At 38.4% G+C, this 22046-nt stretch overlaps 5 protein-coding genes across 5 annotated transcripts; all 5 read right to left on the bottom strand.

Annotated features, from left to right (window-relative positions):
* Positions 1 to 2617: 2617 nt before the first annotated feature.
* Positions 2618 to 3454, bottom strand: LOC139467822 (growth/differentiation factor 6-A-like). The gene has a single exon (XM_071249327.1). It carries the CDS (start codon positions 3452 to 3454, stop codon positions 2618 to 2620), a length of 837 nt encoding a protein of 278 aa, XP_071105428.1.
* Positions 3455 to 6806: 3352 nt separating this feature from the next.
* LOC139467821 (growth/differentiation factor 6-A-like) lies at positions 6807 to 7643 on the bottom strand. The gene has a single exon (XM_071249326.1). The coding sequence runs from the start codon at positions 7641 to 7643 to the stop codon at positions 6807 to 6809; it is 837 nt and encodes a 278-aa protein (XP_071105427.1).
* Positions 7644 to 10995: 3352 nt separating this feature from the next.
* On the bottom strand, positions 10996 to 11832 carry LOC139467820 (growth/differentiation factor 6-A-like). Its single transcript, XM_071249325.1, has one exon. The coding sequence runs from the start codon at positions 11830 to 11832 to the stop codon at positions 10996 to 10998; it is 837 nt and encodes a 278-aa protein (XP_071105426.1).
* A 3352-nt stretch (positions 11833 to 15184) lies between these two features.
* On the bottom strand, positions 15185 to 16021 carry LOC139467819 (growth/differentiation factor 6-A-like). Its single transcript, XM_071249324.1, has one exon. The coding sequence runs from the start codon at positions 16019 to 16021 to the stop codon at positions 15185 to 15187; it is 837 nt and encodes a 278-aa protein (XP_071105425.1).
* Positions 16022 to 19373: 3352 nt separating this feature from the next.
* LOC139467818 (growth/differentiation factor 6-A-like) lies at positions 19374 to 20210 on the bottom strand. The gene has a single exon (XM_071249322.1). It carries the CDS (start codon positions 20208 to 20210, stop codon positions 19374 to 19376), a length of 837 nt encoding a protein of 278 aa, XP_071105423.1.
* Positions 20211 to 22046: the final 1836 nt, after the last annotated feature.

The raw sequence follows: 22046 nt of genomic DNA, 5'->3' as shown, positions 1-22046 counted from the left end.
GGGTGTTGGCGAGGTGTTCATATTCCTTCAGGCAATGCTTATAATCTGCTTTAGAGAAATGGTAGTCGCGTGTATTATGTGTAATTGTACGCATCGTATGTAAAATAAACACGTATCTGCTACATTGATATAATTTTAAGCGTTGCTGTGATTTGACAGATAATATATTTTGCAAACGAATAATTTGAAAAAAATAATTACATAGATCTTATTACCATATGTTTCCAGCAAGGTGTTTATGAAAATATTCTGTAATATACTACTGTACATGTGGAAGTTATCTTCTTAAGGCATGAAATATAGATTCTCTGACATTAAACATTGTTATTTTAATATACGCATAAGCTATATACAGGAATCCGATGTTGTCAGATTGAATTACGCTTTCTTGATTCAATGAAATTGCACAACTAATTCTGATCTTACATGTATATTCGGTATATTTATATATTGGTGCCAAGTCCCAGAAACTGTATATGCTTCTTTAAATCACGGCGTATGCATATTCACAATTCGTCAGTGTAAGATGGCCTTCATCTTTACAGGTACATACTCTTTTCACTATTCAGTTCCCAGACAGCGGCTATCATGCTCCTCCACAGTAACAAGCCCGTCTCCCTGTCTCATCTGACTGTCGAACAATCACTGTCTGATCCTGTCTCCCGGATCACACTCATCCCGTTAATCTCAGCTAGTTCCTAGTTTCCTTTAAGAAAACACCTCGTCAGCTTTTAGAGTGAACGATTACACGCCTCAGTGAATATTCATCAAAGCGATTCTTAAATGCTGATTGCAAGGTTTCATTGCACTGCTGTTATTGGGAGCACATATTCGCATAGTATGTAACAATCAAGTTAAGCATATAGAAAGTACCCAAATATAAGATATTAGTTTCATATTTCTGAACTACAATGTTCCATTATTGCTATCTCTCTGTTTACATGTTGCTACCTTCTGTAATACACTGTATGTGTTAGTTCCTCACCAAAGCTATTCATAAGAGGAATTGAAGGATGCATTTCAAGTAGTTAAGTTCACCAAGATTGTTAAGAAACCAAAGTGATCAACACAGCAACATTTTCTCCCGTTTTATGAGGATAAAGAATGTAATGACACATGTCGTGATAAGAGATTATCTATCATCAAAACATCATAAAGATCAAGTATTTTTAATCCTCCTCAACTAAGTGTGTATCAGTGTCCCGCCATGCCTTGGTGCAACAACGTCGATGTAGACGTCGCCATGTCAGACAACACACTCAGTCTCAGTATGTTAGCATGTCTCCTGCCTTATTATTATTATCATTGCTCTGTGGCCCTGTGATCTTGAAACAACATGAAATTGTTAACACTGAAAGGACATTATTGACTTCTTTGTTAAATAAATAATTGGTACATCCCTGAATGTTTTACAAATTATTACTTACTTATTGGCGTTATTGGAATTCAAAAATGGATTAAAACTATCAGCTAATCACGAACCCGAGAAAAAATAAACATTGCCTTCATTGCCGAAATATATATTATAATGAAATAAAAAGAGGGTTCCTTGAACATACCATAATATTCTGAATAAGATTCTTTTGTCTTTGATTTGGAATCCTTAATCATAGTCCGCTTTCAAATGGTGGTAAGTAATTAAGGAACAGACAGCTACAGAGGTTTCGAAAACATTGTATGACTTGTAGCCACTCCAGTTAAATAATGCAGTCTTGTTTGGAATGTATATATGAAAACACAAAGTTTTCGCCGTATCCATATATATTTCGTCTTTCCGGACGTTTTTTACAAGGAATGGCACCATCCGGAAAGAAAGGGTTTCACTCTTCACAATTTTACTGCCAACAATGATTGATCGTTGATTAATTCTGCCGAATGTCGCTGACACCACATTCGTTGACGCATATAGAAAACATGGTTAGGATATGGCGTGTGAAAATCAATTTATGCTTGTCAACATACGTTAAGGTTTTTTATTTCGCTTGCTGCAGCCATGTCACTTTCACTGGTGGCCTCTTTGTTAATCTCCTTTGTGTCAAAGGCATGCAACTACTTGTGCTAATCAGGTTATCATGATACACTTCAAGAGTGTTTTCTCATGATAAAAATGAGGAGTGCGCTCTTCCTATTTATCACACCTATTTTAAGTGTCAATAAGAGAATTCGTATGCATTCCATGTATTGCATTGAAAAGGTAATTTCAGGTGACATGCAAGCACAAACTAACTATCCTTGGTAACGAATGACCGATGGAAGGTGAAGTGCAATCGAAAGTTGTACGAGTATGTATTTTCTAATTGTTTATAAAAGAGTAACCTCCTTGGACTGACTAGTTGGATGTGTCATATTGGAATATAAATTGTTCTGTGTAGCGCTAAAGAAATAATATTACGATGATTCAAGAAAGAGAGTTTGGTACAGTGTAACATTTATTACAAACGATCCATTTCTTTTACATGAAGCAAATCAGTATCTACAAAATAGCACCATTGTATATCTATATATCACAGTTACAATTGGCCGTGCCAAGGTGTCATGACACAGATTGGTTGTTTGGCAGCTGATTACGATCAGAATTCATGACATAGTCCATTGGTGTTCATGGGAGACGTCAACGTCATTGACATCCACATTCTGAGGCGATCATGTCCTCGTGATGACGTACAACAACTTCGCCATCCTCCACGTACATCATGCTGAGAGGTTCCAGTTTGGTTGGGACACAACAAAGGTCGGGAGCAGCGTTGGAGCGCTTGCTTCTCATGAGTGACTGCAACATGGCGTGATTGGTGGGTTTGAATCGGATGTCGATGGGGGAGGGACAGTTTCCGTGGCAGAATTTGGAGTTGAAGCGTGTAGGGTGGATGATCCACTGTCCCCAGCCGATCGTCTTGAAGTCCACGTTAAAGTCGTACAGACGACAGCCTTGTTTCTTCCCGGACTTCTTCCATCGTCTGTTCTTGCGTTCTCGACGTCTGCTTGTGGCATGTGCCGATCTTTTAGCGCGTGATGCTATATTACCTAATCCATCAAAAGTGGAATGCTCTTCCACTTTGTAGGTTTCCAAAACGTTTTGAAGAAAGTGGCGATTTTCCAAATAAAATACAAGTAAGTATCCATAAGTTTCGGATGCTGTTTTCAAAAGAATTCTGGAGAATGTCCGTGGTATTTCCACATGAATGGTGGCGTCACCGTGGTAACCGTTGATGAAGGCTTTGATGGCTCGACTGATGTCAAATACATAATATTCACCCTGTGTAATAGGTTTGACCCTGATGTTAGCTTTTCGTGCGATATTCTCTCCCTTGAGAATGATGACCTTGACCCTGTACTTCTTTAAAGGAGATACAGAGCGTCTGCACCGGAACTCAGCTAATCGGAGACGTTCGTTCTCAGGTAGACTAGGAATCTTGAACGATAGCTCAACTCTCTTTCTTACATTCTTTTGTGTCATGTCTGGAATTAAACATACATTGCATGAAAACCAAAGTTGTACAAATAAAACATTTACATCAAGAATATTCTTGCAGTGAATGCTTAACGTCTGCGAGCCATTCATCTAATTTCCATCACTATTTGGCATTTTATGCGCATTGCAATTGTTTCGGCAGACAATCGAGACTGCTTATTCCCTGGCCTTGATATATTGAATTTCTTACTTTTTTCATATTTGTTTGTTAATGATTAAAATCGTATGTGATCTGACTCCAGGTTAAAGATTACCTTTAGCCGTGAAGCTCCTGATGGTGTCTGCTTTCTTGAAATCAGCTGTGTTCAGCTTTCTGCCTGCCGCTCTTGCAAGTGGTGCCCCTTTTTGAAGAATGTTAAACAATTGTACCATGAATTGTGTTGAAGGCTTTTGATAATCAACTGGATGACTCAACCTTCCAACAATAGGGGACAGATCTGCAAGAGGTCGTGCACCATTCCCATAAGTATCAGTTAGGACTCGAACATCTTGGGTTAGCAATTGTTTGGGAAAAGCAATACCTCGTCCTCCAACATTTCCGACACATATCAGAAAGAAAATTGCCATTTTAAACTGCGACATTTTCAGACAGTTGGATAGATATTTTGGTGTGCAAGTGTAGGATGTGGCAATGCAAGTGATCATGTGATAGCTCCCGTGTAGCGTTATATACCAGACCCAACTACTTGTGTATACAAGACGAGTGGTCATTCAATGGCCGGGTGTTGGCGAGGTGTTCATATTCCTTCAGGCAATGCTTATAATCTGCTTTAGAGAAATGGTAGTCGCGTGTATTATGTGTAATTGTACGCATCGTATGTAAAATAAACACGTATCTGCTACATTGATATAATTTTAAGCGTTGCTGTGATTTGACAGATAATATATTTTGCAAACGAATAATTTGAAAAAAATAATTACATAGATCTTATTACCATATGTTTCAAGCAAGGTGTTTATGAAAATATTCTGTAATATACTACTGTACATGTGGAAGTTATCTTCTTAAGGCATGAAATATAGATTCTCTGACATTAAACATTGTTATTTTAATATACGCATAAGCTATATACAGGAATCCGATGTTGTCAGATTGAATTACGCTTTCTTGATTCAATGAAATTGCACAACTAATTCTGATCTTACATGTATATTCGGTATATTTATATATTGGTGCCAAGTCCCAGAAACTGTATATGCTTCTTTAAATCACGGCGTATGCATATTCACAATTCGTCAGTGTAAGATGGCCTTCATCTTTACAGGTACATACTCTTTTCACTATTCAGTTCCCAGACAGCGGCTATCATGCTCCTCCACAGTAACAAGCCCGTCTCCCTGTCTCATCTGACTGTCGAACAATCACTGTCTGATCCTGTCTCCCGGATCACACTCATCCCGTTAATCTCAGCTAGTTCCTAGTTTCCTTTAAGAAAACACCTCGTCAGCTTTTAGAGTGAACGATTACACGCCTCAGTGAATATTCATCAAAGCGATTCTTAAATGCTGATTGCAAGGTTTCATTGCACTGCTGTTATTGGGAGCACATATTCGCATAGTATGTAACAATCAAGTTAAGCATATAGAAAGTACCCAAATATAAGATATTAGTTTCATATTTCTGAACTACAATGTTCCATTATTGCTATCTCTCTGTTTACATGTTGCTACCTTCTGTAATACACTGTATGTGTTAGTTCCTCACCAAAGCTATTCATAAGAGGAATTGAAGGATGCATTTCAAGTAGTTAGGTTCACCAAGATTGTTAAGAAACCAAAGTGATCAACACAGCAACATTTTCTCCCGTTTTATGAGGATAAAGAATGTAATGACACATGTCGTGATAAGAGATTATCTATCATCAAAACATCATAAAGATCAAGTATTTTTAATCCTCCTCAACTAAGTGTGTATCAGTGTCCCGCCATGCCTTGGTGCAACAACGTCGATGTAGACGTCGCCATGTCAGACAACACACTCAGTCTCAGTATGTTAGCATGTCTCCTGCCTTATTATTATTATCATTGCTCTGTGGCCCTGTGATCTTGAAACAACATGAAATTGTTAACACTGAAAGGACATTATTGACTTCTTTGTTAAATAAATAATTGGTACATCCCTGAATGTTTTACAAATTATTACTTACTTATTGGCGTTATTGGAATTCAAAAATGGATTAAAACTATCAGCTAATCACGAACCCGAGAAAAAATAAACATTGCCTTCATTGCCGAAATATATATTATAATGAAATAAAAAGAGGGTTCCTTGAACATACCATAATATTCTGAATAAGATTCTTTTGTCTTTGATTTGGAATCCTTAATCATAGTCCGCTTTCAATTGGTGGTAAGTAATTAAGGAACAGACAGCTACAGAGGTTTCGAAAACATTGTATGACTTGTAGCCACTCCAGTTAAATAATGCAGTCTTGTTTGGAATGTTTATATGAAAACACAAAGTTTTCGCCGTATCCATATATATTTCGTCTTTCCGGACGTTTTTTACAAGGAATGGCACCATCCGGAAAGAAAGGGTTTCACTCTTCACAATTTTACTGCCAACAATGATTGATCGTTGATTAATTCTGCCGAATGTCGCTGACACCACATTCGTTGACGCATATAGAAAACATGGTTAGGATATGGCGTGTGAAAATCAATTTATGCTTGTCAACATACGTTAAGGTTTTTTATTTCGCTTGCTGCAGCCATGTCACTTTCACTGGTGGCCTCTTTGTTAATCTCCTTTGTGTCAAAGGCATGCAACTACTTGTGCTAATCAGGTTATCATGATACACTTCAAGAGTGTTTTCTCATGATAAAAATGAGGAGTGCGCTCTTCCTATTTATCACACCTATTTTAAGTGTCAATAAGAGAATTCGTATGCATTCCATGTATTGCATTGAAAAGGTAATTTCAGGTGACATGCAAGCACAAACTAACTATCCTTGGTAACGAATGACCGATGGAAGGTGAAGTGCAATCGAAAGTTGTACGAGTATGTATTTTCTAATTGTTTATAAAAGAGTAACCTCCTTGGACTGACTAGTTGGATGTGTCATATTGGAATATAAATTGTTCTGTGTAGCGCTAAAGAAATAATATTACGATGATTCAAGAAAGAGAGTTTGGTACAGTGTAACATTTATTACAAACGATCCATTTCTTTTACATGAAGCAAATCAGTATCTACAAAATAGCACCATTGTATATCTATATATCACAGTTACAATTGGCCGTGCCAAGGTGTCATGACACAGATTGGTTGTTTGGCAGCTGATTACGATCAGAATTCATGACATAGTCCATTGGTGTTCATGGGAGACGTCAACGTCATCGACATCCACATTCAGAGGCGATCATGTCCTCGTGATGACGTACAACAACTTCGCCATCCTCCACGTACATCATGCTGAGAGGTTCCAGTTTGGTTGGGACACAACAAAGGTCGGGAGCAGCGTTGGAGCGCTTGCTTCTCATGAGTGACTGCAACATGGCGTGATTGGTGGGTTTGAATCGGATGTCGATGGGGGAGGGACAGTTTCCGTGGCAGAATTTGGAGTTGAAGCGTGTAGGGTGGATGATCCACTGTCCCCAGCCGATCGTCTTGAAGTCCACGTTAAAGTCGTACAGACGACAGCCTTGTTTCTTCCCGGACTTCTTCCATCGTCTGTTCTTGCGTTCTCGACGTCTGCTTGTGGCATGTGCCGATCTTTTAGCGCGTGATGCTATATTACCTAATCCATCAAAAGTGGAATGCTCTTCCACTTTGTAGGTTTCCAAAACGTTTTGAAGAAAGTGGCGATTTTCCAAATAAAATACAAGTAAGTATCCATAAGTTTCGGATGCTGTTTTCAAAAGAATTCTGGAGAATGTCCGTGGTATTTCCACATGAATGGTGGCGTCACCGTGGTAACCGTTGATGAAGGCTTTGATGGCTCGACTGATGTCAAATACATAATATTCACCCTGTGTAATAGGTTTGACCCTGATGTTAGCTTTTCGTGCGATATTCTCTCCCTTGAGAATGATGACCTTGACCCTGTACTTCTTTAAAGGAGATACAGAGCGTCTGCACCGGAACTCAGCTAATCGGAGACGTTCGTTTTCAGGTAGACTAGGAATCTTGAACGATAGCTCAACTCTCTTTCTTACATTCTTTTGTGTCATGTCTGGAATTAAACATACATTGCATGAAAACCAAAGTTGTACAAATAAAACATTTACATCAAGAATATTCTTGCAGTGAATGCTTAACGTCTGCGAGCCATTCATCTAATTTTCATCACTATTTGGCATTTTATGCGCATTGCAATTGTTTCGGCAGACAATCGAGACTGCTTATTCCCTGGCCTTGATATATTGAATTTCTTACTTTTTTCATATTTGTTTGTTAATGATTAAAATCGTATGTGATCTGACTCCAGGTTAAAGATTACCTTTAGCCGTGAAGCTCCTGATGGTGTCTGCTTTCTTGAAATCAGCTGTGTTCAGCTTTCTGCCTGCCGCTCTTGCAAGTGGTGCCCCTTTTTGAAGAATGTTAAACAATTGTACCATGAATTGTGTTGAAGGCTTTTGATAATCAACTGGATGACTCAACCTTCCAACAATAGGGGACAGATCTGCAAGAGGTCGTGCACCATTCCCATAAGTATCAGTTAGGACTCGAACATCTTGGGTTAGCAATTGTTTGGGAAAAGCAATACCTCGTCCTCCAACATTTCCGACACATATCAGAAAGAAAATTGCCATTTTAAACTGCGACATTTTCAGACAGTTGGATAGATATTTTGGTGTGCAAGTGTAGGATGTGGCAATGCAAGTGATCATGTGATAGCTCCCGTGTAGCGTTATATACCAGACCCAACTACTTGTGTATACAAGACGAGTGGTCATTCAATGGCCGGGTGTTGGCGAGGTGTTCATATTCCTTCAGGCAATGCTTATAATCTGCTTTAGAGAAATGGTAGTCGCGTGTATTATGTGTAATTGTACGCATCGTATGTAAAATAAACACGTATCTGCTACATTGATATAATTTTAAGCGCTGCTGTGATTTGACAGATAATATATTTTGCAAACGAATAATTTGAAAAAAATAATTACATAGATCTTATTACCATATGTTTCAAGCAAGGTGTTTATGAAAATATTCTGTAATATACTACTGTACATGTGGAAGTTATCTTCTTAAGGCATGAAATATAGATTCTCTGACATTAAACATTGTTATTTTAATATACGCATAAGCTATATACAGGAATCCGATGTTGTCAGATTGAATTACGCTTTCTTGATTCAATGAAATTGCACAACTAATTCTGATCTTACATGTATATTCGGTATATTTATATATTGGTGCCAAGTCCCAGAAACTGTATATGCTTCTTTAAATCACGGCGTATGCATATTCACAATTCGTCAGTGTAAGATGGCCTTCATCTTTACAGGTACATACTCTTTTCACTATTCAGTTCCCAGACAGCGGCTATCATGCTCCTCCACAGTAACAAGCCCGTCTCCCTGTCTCATCTGACTGTCGAACAATCACTGTCTGATCCTGTCTCCCGGATCACACTCATCCCGTTAATCTCAGCTAGTTCCTAGTTTCCTTTAAGAAAACACCTCGTCAGCTTTTAGAGTGAACGATTACACGCCTCAGTGAATATTCATCAAAGCGATTCTTAAATGCTGATTGCAAGGTTTCATTGCACTGCTGTTATTGGGAGCACATATTCGCATAGTATGTAACAATCAAGTTAAGCATATAGAAAGTACCCAAATATAAGATATTAGTTTCATATTTCTGAACTACAATGTTCCATTATTGCTATCTCTCTGTTTACATGTTGCTACCTTCTGTAATACACTGTATGTGTTAGTTCCTCACCAAAGCTATTCATAAGAGGAATTGAAGGATGCATTTCAAGTAGTTAGGTTCACCAAGATTGTTAAGAAACCAAAGTGATCAACACAGCAACATTTTCTCCCGTTTTATGAGGATAAAGAATGTAATGACACATGTCGTGATAAGAGATTATCTATCATCAAAACATCATAAAGATCAAGTATTTTTAATCCTCCTCAACTAAGTGTGTATCAGTGTCCCGCCATGCCTTGGTGCAACAACGTCGATGTAGACGTCGCCATGTCAGACAACACACTCAGTCTCAGTATGTTAGCATGTCTCCTGCCTTATTATTATTATCATTGCTCTGTGGCCCTGTGATCTTGAAACAACATGAAATTGTTAACACTGAAAGGACATTATTGACTTCTTTGTTAAATAAATAATTGGTACATCCCTGAATGTTTTACAAATTATTACTTACTTATTGGCGTTATTGGAATTCAAAAATGGATTAAAACTATCAGCTAATCACGAACCCGAGAAAAAATAAACATTGCCTTCATTGCCGAAATATATATTATAATGAAATAAAAAGAGGGTTCCTTGAACATACCATAATATTCTGAATAAGATTCTTTTGTCTTTGATTTGGAATCCTTAATCATAGTCCGCTTTCAATTGGTGGTAAGTAATTAAGGAACAGACAGCTACAGAGGTTTCGAAAACATTGTATGACTTGTAGCCACTCCAGTTAAATAATGCAGTCTTGTTTGGAATGTTTATATGAAAACACAAAGTTTTCGCCGTATCCATATATATTTCGTCTTTCCGGACGTTTTTTACAAGGAATGGCACCATCCGGAAAGAAAGGGTTTCACTCTTCACAATTTTACTGCCAACAATGATTGATCGTTGATTAATTCTGCCGAATGTCGCTGACACCACATTCGTTGACGCATATAGAAAACATGGTTAGGATATGGCGTGTGAAAATCAATTTATGCTTGTCAACATACGTTAAGGTTTTTTATTTCGCTTGCTGCAGCCATGTCACTTTCACTGGTGGCCTCTTTGTTAATCTCCTTTGTGTCAAAGGCATGCAACTACTTGTGCTAATCAGGTTATCATGATACACTTCAAGAGTGTTTTCTCATGATAAAAATGAGGAGTGCGCTCTTCCTATTTATCACACCTATTTTAAGTGTCAATAAGAGAATTCGTATGCATTCCATGTATTGCATTGAAAAGGTAATTTCAGGTGACATGCAAGCACAAACTAACTATCCTTGGTAACGAATGACCGATGGAAGGTGAAGTGCAATCGAAAGTTGTACGAGTATGTATTTTCTAATTGTTTATAAAAGAGTAACCTCCTTGGACTGACTAGTTGGATGTGTCATATTGGAATATAAATTGTTCTGTGTAGCGCTAAAGAAATAATATTACGATGATTCAAGAAAGAGAGTTTGGTACAGTGTAACATTTATTACAAACGATCCATTTCTTTTACATGAAGCAAATCAGTATCTACAAAATAGCACCATTGTATATCTATATATCACAGTTACAATTGGCCGTGCCAAGGTGTCATGACACAGATTGGTTGTTTGGCAGCTGATTACGATCAGAATTCATGACATAGTCCATTGGTGTTCATGGGAGACGTCAACGTCATCGACATCCACATTCAGAGGCGATCATGTCCTCGTGATGACGTACAACAACTTCGCCATCCTCCACGTACATCATGCTGAGAGGTTCCAGTTTGGTTGGGACACAACAAAGGTCGGGAGCAGCGTTGGAGCGCTTGCTTCTCATGAGTGACTGCAACATGGCGTGATTGGTGGGTTTGAATCGGATGTCGATGGGGGAGGGACAGTTTCCGTGGCAGAATTTGGAGTTGAAGCGTGTAGGGTGGATGATCCACTGTCCCCAGCCGATCGTCTTGAAGTCCACGTTAAAGTCGTACAGACGACAGCCTTGTTTCTTCCCGGACTTCTTCCATCGTCTGTTCTTGCGTTCTCGACGTCTGCTTGTGGCATGTGCCGATCTTTTAGCGCGTGATGCTATATTACCTAATCCATCAAAAGTGGAATGCTCTTCCACTTTGTAGGTTTCCAAAACGTTTTGAAGAAAGTGGCGATTTTCCAAATAAAATACAAGTAAGTATCCATAAGTTTCGGATGCTGTTTTCAAAAGAATTCTGGAGAATGTCCGTGGTATTTCCACATGAATGGTGGCGTCACCGTGGTAACCGTTGATGAAGGCTTTGATGGCTCGACTGATGTCAAATACATAATATTCACCCTGTGTAATAGGTTTGACCCTGATGTTAGCTTTTCGTGCGATATTCTCTCCCTTGAGAATGATGACCTTGACCCTGTACTTCTTTAAAGGAGATACAGAGCATCTGCACCGGAACTCAGCTAATCGGAGACGTTCGTTTTCAGGTAGACTAGGAATCTTGAACGATAGCTCAACTCTCTTTCTTACATTCTTTTGTGTCATGTCTGGAATTAAACATACATTGCATGAAAACCAAAGTTGTACAAATAAAACATTTACATCAAGAATATTCTTGCAGTGAATGCTTAACGTCTGCGAGCCATTCATCTAATTTTCATCACTATTTGGCATTTTATGCGCATTGCAATTGTTTCGGCAGACAATCGAGACTGCTTATTCCCTGGCCTTGATATATTGAATTTCTTACTTTTTTCATATTTGTTTGTTAATGATTAAAATCGTATGTGATCTGACTCCAGGTTAAAGATTACCTTTAGCCGTGAAGCTCCTGATGGTGTCTGCTTTCTTGAAATCAGCTGTGTTCAGCTTTCTGCCTGCCGCTCTTGCAAGTGGTGCCCCTTTTTGAAGAATGTTAAACAATTGTACCATGAATTGTGTTGAAGGCTTTTGATAATCAACTGGATGACTCAACCTTCCAACAATAGGGGACAGATCTGCAAGAGGTCGTGCACCATTCCCATAAGTATCAGTTAGGACTCGAACATCTTGGGTTAGCAATTGTTTGGGAAAAGCAATACCTCGTCCTCCAACATTTCCGACACATATCAGAAAGAAAATTGCCATTTTAAACTGCGACATTTTCAGACAGTTGGATAGATATTTTGGTGTGCAAGTGTAGGATGTGGCAATGCAAGTGATCATGTGATAGCTCCCGTGTAGCGTTATATACCAGACCCAACTACTTGTGTATACAAGACGAGTGGTCATTCAATGGCCGGGTGTTGGCGAGGTGTTCATATTCCTTCAGGCAATGCTTATAATCTGCTTTAGAGAAATGGTAGTCGCGTGTATTATGTGTAATTGTACGCATCGTATGTAAAATAAACACGTATCTGCTACATTGATATAATTTTAAGCGCTGCTGTGATTTGACAGATAATATATTTTGCAAACGAATAATTTGAAAAAAATAATTACATAGATCTTATTACCATATGTTTCAAGCAAGGTGTTTATGAAAATATTCTGTAATATACTACTGTACATGTGGAAGTTATCTTCTTAAGGCATGAAATATAGATTCTCTGACATTAAACATTGTTATTTTAATATACGCATAAGCTATATACAGGAATCCGATGTTGTCAGATTGAATTACGCTTTCTTGATTCAATGAAATTGCACAACTAATTCTGATCTTACATGTATATTCGGTATATTTATATATTGGTGCCAAGTCCCAGAAACTGTATATGCTTCTTTAAATCACGGCGTATGCATATTCACAATTCGTCAGTGTAAGATGGCCTTCATCTTTACAGGTACATACTCTTTTCACTATTCAGTTCCCAGACAGCGGCTATCATGCTCCTCCACAGTAACAAGCCCGTCTCCCTGTCTCATCTGACTGTCGAACAATCACTGTCTGATCCTGTCTCCCGGATCACACTCATCCCGTTAATCTCAGCTAGTTCCTAGTTTCCTTTAAGAAAACACCTCGTCAGCTTTTAGAGTGAACGATTACACGCCTCAGTGAATATTCATCAAAGCGATTCTTAAATGCTGATTGCAAGGTTTCATTGCACTGCTGTTATTGGGAGCACATATTCGCATAGTATGTAACAATCAAGTTAAGCATATAGAAAGTACCCAAATATAAGATATTAGTTTCATATTTCTGAACTACAATGTTCCATTATTGCTATCTCTCTGTTTACATGTTGCTACCTTCTGTAATACACTGTATGTGTTAGTTCCTCACCAAAGCTATTCATAAGAGGAATTGAAGGATGCATTTCAAGTAGTTAAGTTCACCAAGATTGTTAAGAAACCAAAGTGATCAACACAGCAACATTTTCTCCCGTTTTATGAGGATAAAGAATGTAATGACACATGTCGTGATAAGAGATTATCTATCATCAAAACATCATAAAGATCAAGTATTTTTAATCCTCCTCAACTAAGTGTGTATCAGTGTCCCGCCATGCCTTGGTGCAACAACGTCGATGTAGACGTCGCCATGTCAGACAACACACTCAGTCTCAGTATGTTAGCATGTCTCCTGCCTTATTATTATTATCATTGCTCTGTGGCCCTGTGATCTTGAAACAACATGAAATTGTTAACACTGAAAGGACATTATTGACTTCTTTGTTAAATAAATAATTGGTACATCCCTGAATGTTTTACAAATTATTACTTACTTATTGGCGTTATTGGAATTCAAAAATGGATTAAAACTATCAGCTAATCACGAACCCGAGAAAAAATAAACATTGCCTTCATTGCCGAAATATATATTATAATGAAATAAAAAGAGGGTTCCTTGAACATACCATAATATTCTGAATAAGATTCTTTTGTCTTTGATTTGGAATCCTTAATCATAGTCCGCTTTCAATTGGTGGTAAGTAATTAAGGAACAGACAGCTACAGAGGTTTCGAAAACATTGTATGACTTGTAGCCACTCCAGTTAAATAATGCAGTCTTGTTTGGAATGTTTATATGAAAACACAAAGTTTTCGCCGTATCCATATATATTTCGTCTTTCCGGACGTTTTTTACAAGGAATGGCACCATCCGGAAAGAAAGGGTTTCACTCTTCACAATTTTACTGCCAACAATGATTGATCGTTGATTAATTCTGCCGAATGTCGCTGACACCACATTCGTTGACGCATATAGAAAACATGGTTAGGATATGGCGTGTGAAAATCAATTTATGCTTGTCAACATACGTTAAGGTTTTTTATTTCGCTTGCTGCAGCCATGTCACTTTCACTGGTGGCCTCTTTGTTAATCTCCTTTGTGTCAAAGGCATGCAACTACTTGTGCTAATCAGGTTATCATGATACACTTCAAGAGTGTTTTCTCATGATAAAAATGAGGAGTGCGCTCTTCCTATTTATCACACCTATTTTAAGTGTCAATAAGAGAATTCGTATGCATTCCATGTATTGCATTGAAAAGGTAATTTCAGGTGACATGCAAGCACAAACTAACTATCCTTGGTAACGAATGACCGATGGAAGGTGAAGTGCAATCGAAAGTTGTACGAGTATGTATTTTCTAATTGTTTATAAAAGAGTAACCTCCTTGGACTGACTAGTTGGATGTGTCATATTGGAATATAAATTGTTCTGTGTAGCGCTAAAGAAATAATATTACGATGATTCAAGAAAGAGAGTTTGGTACAGTGTAACATTTATTACAAACGATCCATTTCTTTTACATGAAGCAAATCAGTATCTACAAAATAGCACCATTGTATATCTATATATCACAGTTACAATTGGCCGTGCCAAGGTGTCATGACACAGATTGGTTGTTTGGCAGCTGATTACGATCAGAATTCATGACATAGTCCATTGGTGTTCATGGGAGACGTCAACGTCATCGACATCCACATTCAGAGGCGATCATGTCCTCGTGATGACGTACAACAACTTCGCCATCCTCCACGTACATCATGCTGAGAGGTTCCAGTTTGGTTGGGACACAACAAAGGTCGGGAGCAGCGTTGGAGCGCTTGCTTCTCATGAGTGACTGCAACATGGCGTGATTGGTGGGTTTGAATCGGATGTCGATGGGGGAGGGACAGTTTCCGTGGCAGAATTTGGAGTTGAAGCGTGTAGGGTGGATGATCCACTGTCCCCAGCCGATCGTCTTGAAGTCCACGTTAAAGTCGTACAGACGACAGCCTTGTTTCTTCCCTGACTTCTTCCATCGTCTGTTCTTGCGTTCTCGACGTCTGCTTGTGGCATGTGCCGATCTTTTAGCGCGTGATGCTATATTACCTAATCCATCAAAAGTGGAATGCTCTTCCACTTTGTAGGTTTCCAAAACGTTTTGAAGAAAGTGGCGATTTTCCAAATAAAATACAAGTAAGTATCCATAAGTTTCGGATGCTGTTTTCAAAAGAATTCTGGAGAATGTCCGTGGTATTTCCACATGAATGGTGGCGTCACCGTGGTAACCGTTGATGAAGGCTTTGATGGCTCGACTGATGTCAAATACATAATATTCACCCTGTGTAATAGGTTTGACCCTGATGTTAGCTTTTCGTGCGATATTCTCTCCCTTGAGAATGATGACCTTGACCCTGTACTTCTTTAAAGGAGATACAGAGCGTCTGCACCGGAACTCAGCTAATCGGAGACGTTCGTTTTCAGGTAGACTAGGAATCTTGAACGATAGCTCAACTCTCTTTCTTACATTCTTTTGTGTCATGTCTGGAATTAAACATACATTGCATGAAAACCAAAGTTGTACAAATAAAACATTTACATCAAGAATATTCTTGCAGTGAATGCTTAACGTCTGCGAGCCATTCATCTAATTTTCATCACTATTTGGCATTTTATGCGCATTGCAATTGTTTCGGCAGACAATCGAGACTGCTTATTCCCTGGCCTTGATATATTGAATTTCTTACTTTTTTCATATTTGTTTGTTAATGATTAAAATCGTATGTGATCTGACTCCAGGTTAAAGATTACCTTTAGCCGTGAAGCTCCTGATGGTGTCTGCTTTCTTGAAATCAGCTGTGTTCAGCTTTCTGCCTGCCGCTCTTGCAAGTGGTGCCCCTTTTTGAAGAATGTTAAACAATTGTACCATGAATTGTGTTGAAGGCTTTTGATAATCAACTGGATGACTCAACCTTCCAACAATAGGGGACAGATCTGCAAGAGGTCGTGCACCATTCCCATAAGTATCAGTTAGGACTCGAACATCTTGGGTTAGCAATTGTTTGGGAAAAGCAATACCTCGTCCTCCAACATTTCCGACACATATCAGAAAGAAAATTGCCATTTTAAACTGCGACATTTTCAGACAGTTGGATAGATATTTTGGTGTGCAAGTGTAGGATGTGGCAATGCAAGTGATCATGTGATAGCTCCCGTGTAGCGTTATATACCAGACCCAACTACTTGTGTATACAAGACGAGTGGTCATTCAATGGCCGGGTGTTGGCGAGGTGTTCATATTCCTTCAGGCAATGCTTATAATCTGCTTTAGAGAAATGGTAGTCGCGTGTATTATGTGTAATTGTACGCATCGTATGTAAAATAAACACGTATCTGCTACATTGATATAATTTTAAGCGCTGCTGTGATTTGACAGATAATATATTTTGCAAACGAATAATTTGAAAAAAATAATTACATAGATCTTATTACCATATGTTTCAAGCAAGGTGTTTATGAAAATATTCTGTAATATACTACTGTACATGTGGAAGTTATCTTCTTAAGGCATGAAATATAGATTCTCTGACATTAAACATTGTTATTTTAATATACGCATAAGCTATATACAGGAATCCGATGTTGTCAGATTGAATTACGCTTTCTTGATTCAATGAAATTGCACAACTAATTCTGATCTTACATGTATATTCGGTATATTTATATATTGGTGCCAAGTCCCAGAAACTGTATATGCTTCTTTAAATCACGGCGTATGCATATTCACAATTCGTCAGTGTAAGATGGCCTTCATCTTTACAGGTACATACTCTTTTCACTATTCAGTTCCCAGACAGCGGCTATCATGCTCCTCCACAGTAACAAGCCCGTCTCCCTGTCTCATCTGACTGTCGAACAATCACTGTCTGATCCTGTCTCCCGGATCACACTCATCCCGTTAATCTCAGCTAGTTCCTAGTTTCCTTTAAGAAAACACCTCGTCAGCTTTTAGAGTGAACGATTACACGCCTCAGTGAATATTCATCAAAGCGATTCTTAAATGCTGATTGCAAGGTTTCATTGCACTGCTGTTATTGGGAGCACATATTCGCATAGTATGTAACAATCAAGTTAAGCATATAGAAAGTACCCAAATATAAGATATTAGTTTCATATTTCTGAACTACAATGTTCCATTATTGCTATCTCTCTGTTTACATGTTGCTACCTTCTGTAATACACTGTATGTGTTAGTTCCTCACCAAAGCTATTCATAAGAGGAATTGAAGGATGCATTTCAAGTAGTTAAGTTCACCAAGATTGTTAAGAAACCAAAGTGATCAACACAGCAACATTTTCTCCCGTTTTATGAGGATAAAGAATGTAATGACACATGTCGTGATAAGAGATTATCTATCATCAAAACATCATAAAGATCAAGTATTTTTAATCCTCCTCAACTAAGTGTGTATCAGTGTCCCGCCATGCCTTGGTGCAACAACGTCGATGTAGACGTCGCCATGTCAGACAACACACTCAGTCTCAGTATGTTAGCATGTCTCCTGCCTTATTATTATTATCATTGCTCTGTGGCCCTGTGATCTTGAAACAACATGAAATTGTTAACACTGAAAGGACATTATTGACTTCTTTGTTAAATAAATAATTGGTACATCCCTGAATGTTTTACAAATTATTACTTACTTATTGGCGTTATTGGAATTCAAAAATGGATTAAAACTATCAGCTAATCACGAACCCGAGAAAAAATAAACATTGCCTTCATTGCCGAAATATATATTATAATGAAATAAAAAGAGGGTTCCTTGAACATACCATAATTTTCTGAATAAGATTCTTTTGTCTTTGATTTGGAATCCTTAATCATAGTCCGCTTTCAATTGGTGGTAAGTAATTAAGGAACAGACAGCTACAGAGGTTTCGAAAACATTGTATGACTTGTAGCCACTCCAGTTAAATAATGCAGTCTTGTTTGGAATGTATATATGAAAACACAAAGTTTTCGCCGTATCCATATATATTTCGTCTTTCCGGACGTTTTTTACAAGGAATGGCACCATCCGGAAAGAAAGGGTTTCACTCTTCACAATTTTACTGCCAACAATGATTGATCGTTGATTAATTCTGCCGAATGTCGCTGACACCACATTCGTTGACGCATATAGAAAACATGGTTAGGATATGGCGTGTGAAAATCAATTTATGCTTGTCAACATACGTTAAGGTTTTTTATTTCGCTTGCTGCAGCCATGTCACTTTCACTGGTGGCCTCTTTGTTAATCTCCTTTGTGTCAAAGGCATGCAACTATTTGTGCTAATCAGGTTATCATGATACACTTCAAGAGTGTTTTCTCATGATAAAAATGAGGAGTGCGCTCTTCCTATTTATCACACCTATTTTAAGTGTCAATAAGAGAATTCGTATGCATTCCATGTATTGCATTGAAAAGGTAATTTCAGGTGACATGCAAGCACAAACTAACTATCCTTGGTAACGTATGACCGATGGAAGGTGAAGTGCAATCGAAAGTTGTACGAGTATGTATTTTCTAATTGTTTATAAAAGAGTAACCTCCTTGGACTGACTAGTTGGATGTGTCATATTGGAATATAAATTGTTCTGTGTAGCGCTAAAGAAATAATATTACGATGATTCAAGAAAGAGAGTTTGGTACAGTGTAACATTTATTACAAACGATCCATTTCTTTTACATGAAGCAAATCAGTATCTACAAAATAGCACCATTGTATATCTATATATCACAGTTACAATTGGCCGTGCCAAGGTGTCATGACACAGATTGGTTGTTTGGCAGCTGATTACGATCAGAATTCATGACATAGTCCATTGGTGTTCATGGGAGACGTCAACGTCATCGACATCCACATTCAGAGGCGATCATGTCCTCGTGATGACGTACAACAACTTCGCCATCCTCCACGTACATCATGCTGAGAGGTTCCAGTTTGGTTGGGACACAACAAAGGTCGGGAGCAGCGTTGGAGCGCTTGCTTCTCATGAGTGACTGCAACATGGCGTGATTGGTGGGTTTGAATCGGATGTCGATGGGGGAGGGACAGTTTCCGTGGCAGAATTTGGAGTTGAAGCGTGTAGGGTGGATGATCCACTGTCCCCAGCCGATCGTCTTGAAGTCCACGTTAAAGTCGTACAGACGACAGCCTTGTTTCTTCCCGGACTTCTTCCATCGTCTGTTCTTGCGTTCTCGACGTCTGCTTGTGGCATGTGCCGATCTTTTAGCGCGTGATGCTATATTACCTAATCCATCAAAAGTGGAATGCTCTTCCACTTTGTAGGTTTCCAAAACGTTTTGAAGAAAGTGGCGATTTTCCAAATAAAATACAAGTAAGTATCCATAAGTTTCGGATGCTGTTTTCAAAAGAATTCTGGAGAATGTCCGTGGTATTTCCACATGAATGGTGGCGTCACCGTGGTAACCGTTGATGAAGGCTTTGATGGCTCGACTGATGTCAAATACATAATATTCACCCTGTGTAATAGGTTTGACCCTGATGTTAGCTTTTCGTGCGATATTCTCTCCCTTGAGAATGATGACCTTGACCCTGTACTTCTTTAAAGGAGATACAGAGCGTCTGCACCGGAACTCAGCTAATCGGAGACGTTCGTTTTCAGGTAGACTAGGAATCTTGAACGATAGCTCAACTCTCTTTCTTACATTCTTTTGTGTCATGTCTGGAATTAAACATACATTGCATGAAAACCAAAGTTGTACAAATAAAACATTTACATCAAGAATATTCTTGCAGTGAATGCTTAACGTCTGCGAGCCATTCATCTAATTTTCATCACTATTTGGCATTTTATGCGCATTGCAATTGTTTCGGCAGACAATCGAGACTGCTTATTCCCTGGCCTTGATATATTGAATTTCTTACTTTTTTCATATTTGTTTGTTAATGATTAAAATCGTATGTGATCTGACTCCAGGTTAAAGATTACCTTTAGCCGTGAAGCTCCTGATGGTGTCTGCTTTCTTGAAATCAGCTGTGTTCAGCTTTCTGCCTGCCGCTCTTGCAAGTGGTGCCCCTTTTTGAAGAATGTTAAACAATTGTACCATGAATTGTGTTGAAGGCTTTTGATAATCAACTGGATGACTCAACCTTCCAACAATAGGGGACAGATCTGCAAGAGGTCGTGCACCATTCCCATAAGTATCAGTTAGGACTCGAACATCTTGGGTTAGCAATTGTTTGGGAAAAGCAATACCTCGTCCTCCAACATTTCCGACACATATCAGAAAGAAAATTGCCATTTTAAACTGCGACATTTTCAGACAGTTGGATAGATATTTTGGTGTGCAAGTGTAGGATGTGGCAATGCAAGTGATCATGTGATAGCTCCCGTGTAGCGTTATATACCAGACCCAACTACTTGTGTATACAAGACGAGTGGTCATTCAATGGCCGGGTGTTGGCGAGGTGTTCATATTCCTTCAGGCAATGCTTATAATCTGCTTTAGAGAAATGGTAGTCGCGTGTATTATGTGTAATTGTACGCATCGTATGTAAAATAAACACGTATCTGCTACATTGATATAATTTTAAGCGTTGCTGTGATTTGACAGATAATATATTTTGCAAACGAATAATTTGAAAAAAATAATTACATAGATCTTATTACCATATGTTTCAAGCAAGGTGTTTATGAAAATATTCTGTAATATACTACTGTACATGTGGAAGTTATCTTCTTAAGGCATGAAATATAGATTCTCTGACATTAAACATTGTTATTTTAATATACGCATAAGCTATATACAGGAATCCGATGTTGTCAGATTGAATTACGCTTTCTTGATTCAATGAAATTGCACAACTAATTCTGATCTTACATGTATATTCGGTATATTTATATATTGGTGCCAAGTCCCAGAAACTGTATATGCTTCTTTAAATCACGGCGTATGCATATTCACAATTCGTCAGTGTAAGATGGCCTTCATCTTTACAGGTACATACTCTTTTCACTATTCAGTTCCCAGACAGCGGCTATCATGCTCCTCCACAGTAACAAGCCCGTCTCCCTGTCTCATCTGACTGTCGAACAATCACTGTCTGATCCTGTCTCCCGGATCACACTCATCCCGTTAATCTCAGCTAGTTCCTAGTTTCCTTTAAGAAAACACCTCGTCAGCTTTTAGAGTGAACGATTACACGCCTCAGTGAATATTCATCAAAGCGATTCTTAAATGCTGATTGCAAGGTTTCATTGCACTGCTGTTATTGGGAGCACATATTCGCATAGTATGTAACAATCAAGTTAAGCATATAGAAAGTACCCAAATATAAGATATTAGTTTCATATTTCTGAACTACAATGTTCCATTATTGCTATCTCTCTGTTTACATGTTGCTACCTTCTGTAATACACTGTATGTGTTAGTTCCTCACCAAAGCTATTCATAAGAGGAATTGAAGGATGCATTTCAAGTAGTTAAGTTCACCAAGATTGTTAAGAAACCAAAGTGATCAACACAGCAACATTTTCTCCCGTTTTATGAGGATAA

Source organism: Haliotis cracherodii, unplaced genomic scaffold (assembly GCF_022045235.1).
Source record: "Haliotis cracherodii isolate W230 unplaced genomic scaffold, xgHalCrac1.p SCAF_2, whole genome shotgun sequence".
Classification (NCBI taxonomy): Eukaryota; Metazoa; Mollusca; class Gastropoda; order Lepetellida; family Haliotidae; genus Haliotis; species Haliotis cracherodii.
The sequence above is the reverse complement of the archived record's forward strand: the minus strand, read 5'-3'. Positions and strand labels throughout refer to the sequence as shown.

Excerpts from the sequence above, each read along its gene's own strand:
- LOC139467822 (XM_071249327.1), bottom strand. The coding sequence starts at position 3,454 with ATGACACAAAAGAATGTAAGAAAGAGAGTTGAGCTATCGTTCAAGATT.
- LOC139467821 (XM_071249326.1), bottom strand. The coding sequence starts at position 7,643 with ATGACACAAAAGAATGTAAGAAAGAGAGTTGAGCTATCGTTCAAGATT.
- LOC139467820 (XM_071249325.1), bottom strand. The coding sequence starts at position 11,832 with ATGACACAAAAGAATGTAAGAAAGAGAGTTGAGCTATCGTTCAAGATT.
- LOC139467819 (XM_071249324.1), bottom strand. The coding sequence starts at position 16,021 with ATGACACAAAAGAATGTAAGAAAGAGAGTTGAGCTATCGTTCAAGATT.
- LOC139467818 (XM_071249322.1), bottom strand. The coding sequence starts at position 20,210 with ATGACACAAAAGAATGTAAGAAAGAGAGTTGAGCTATCGTTCAAGATT.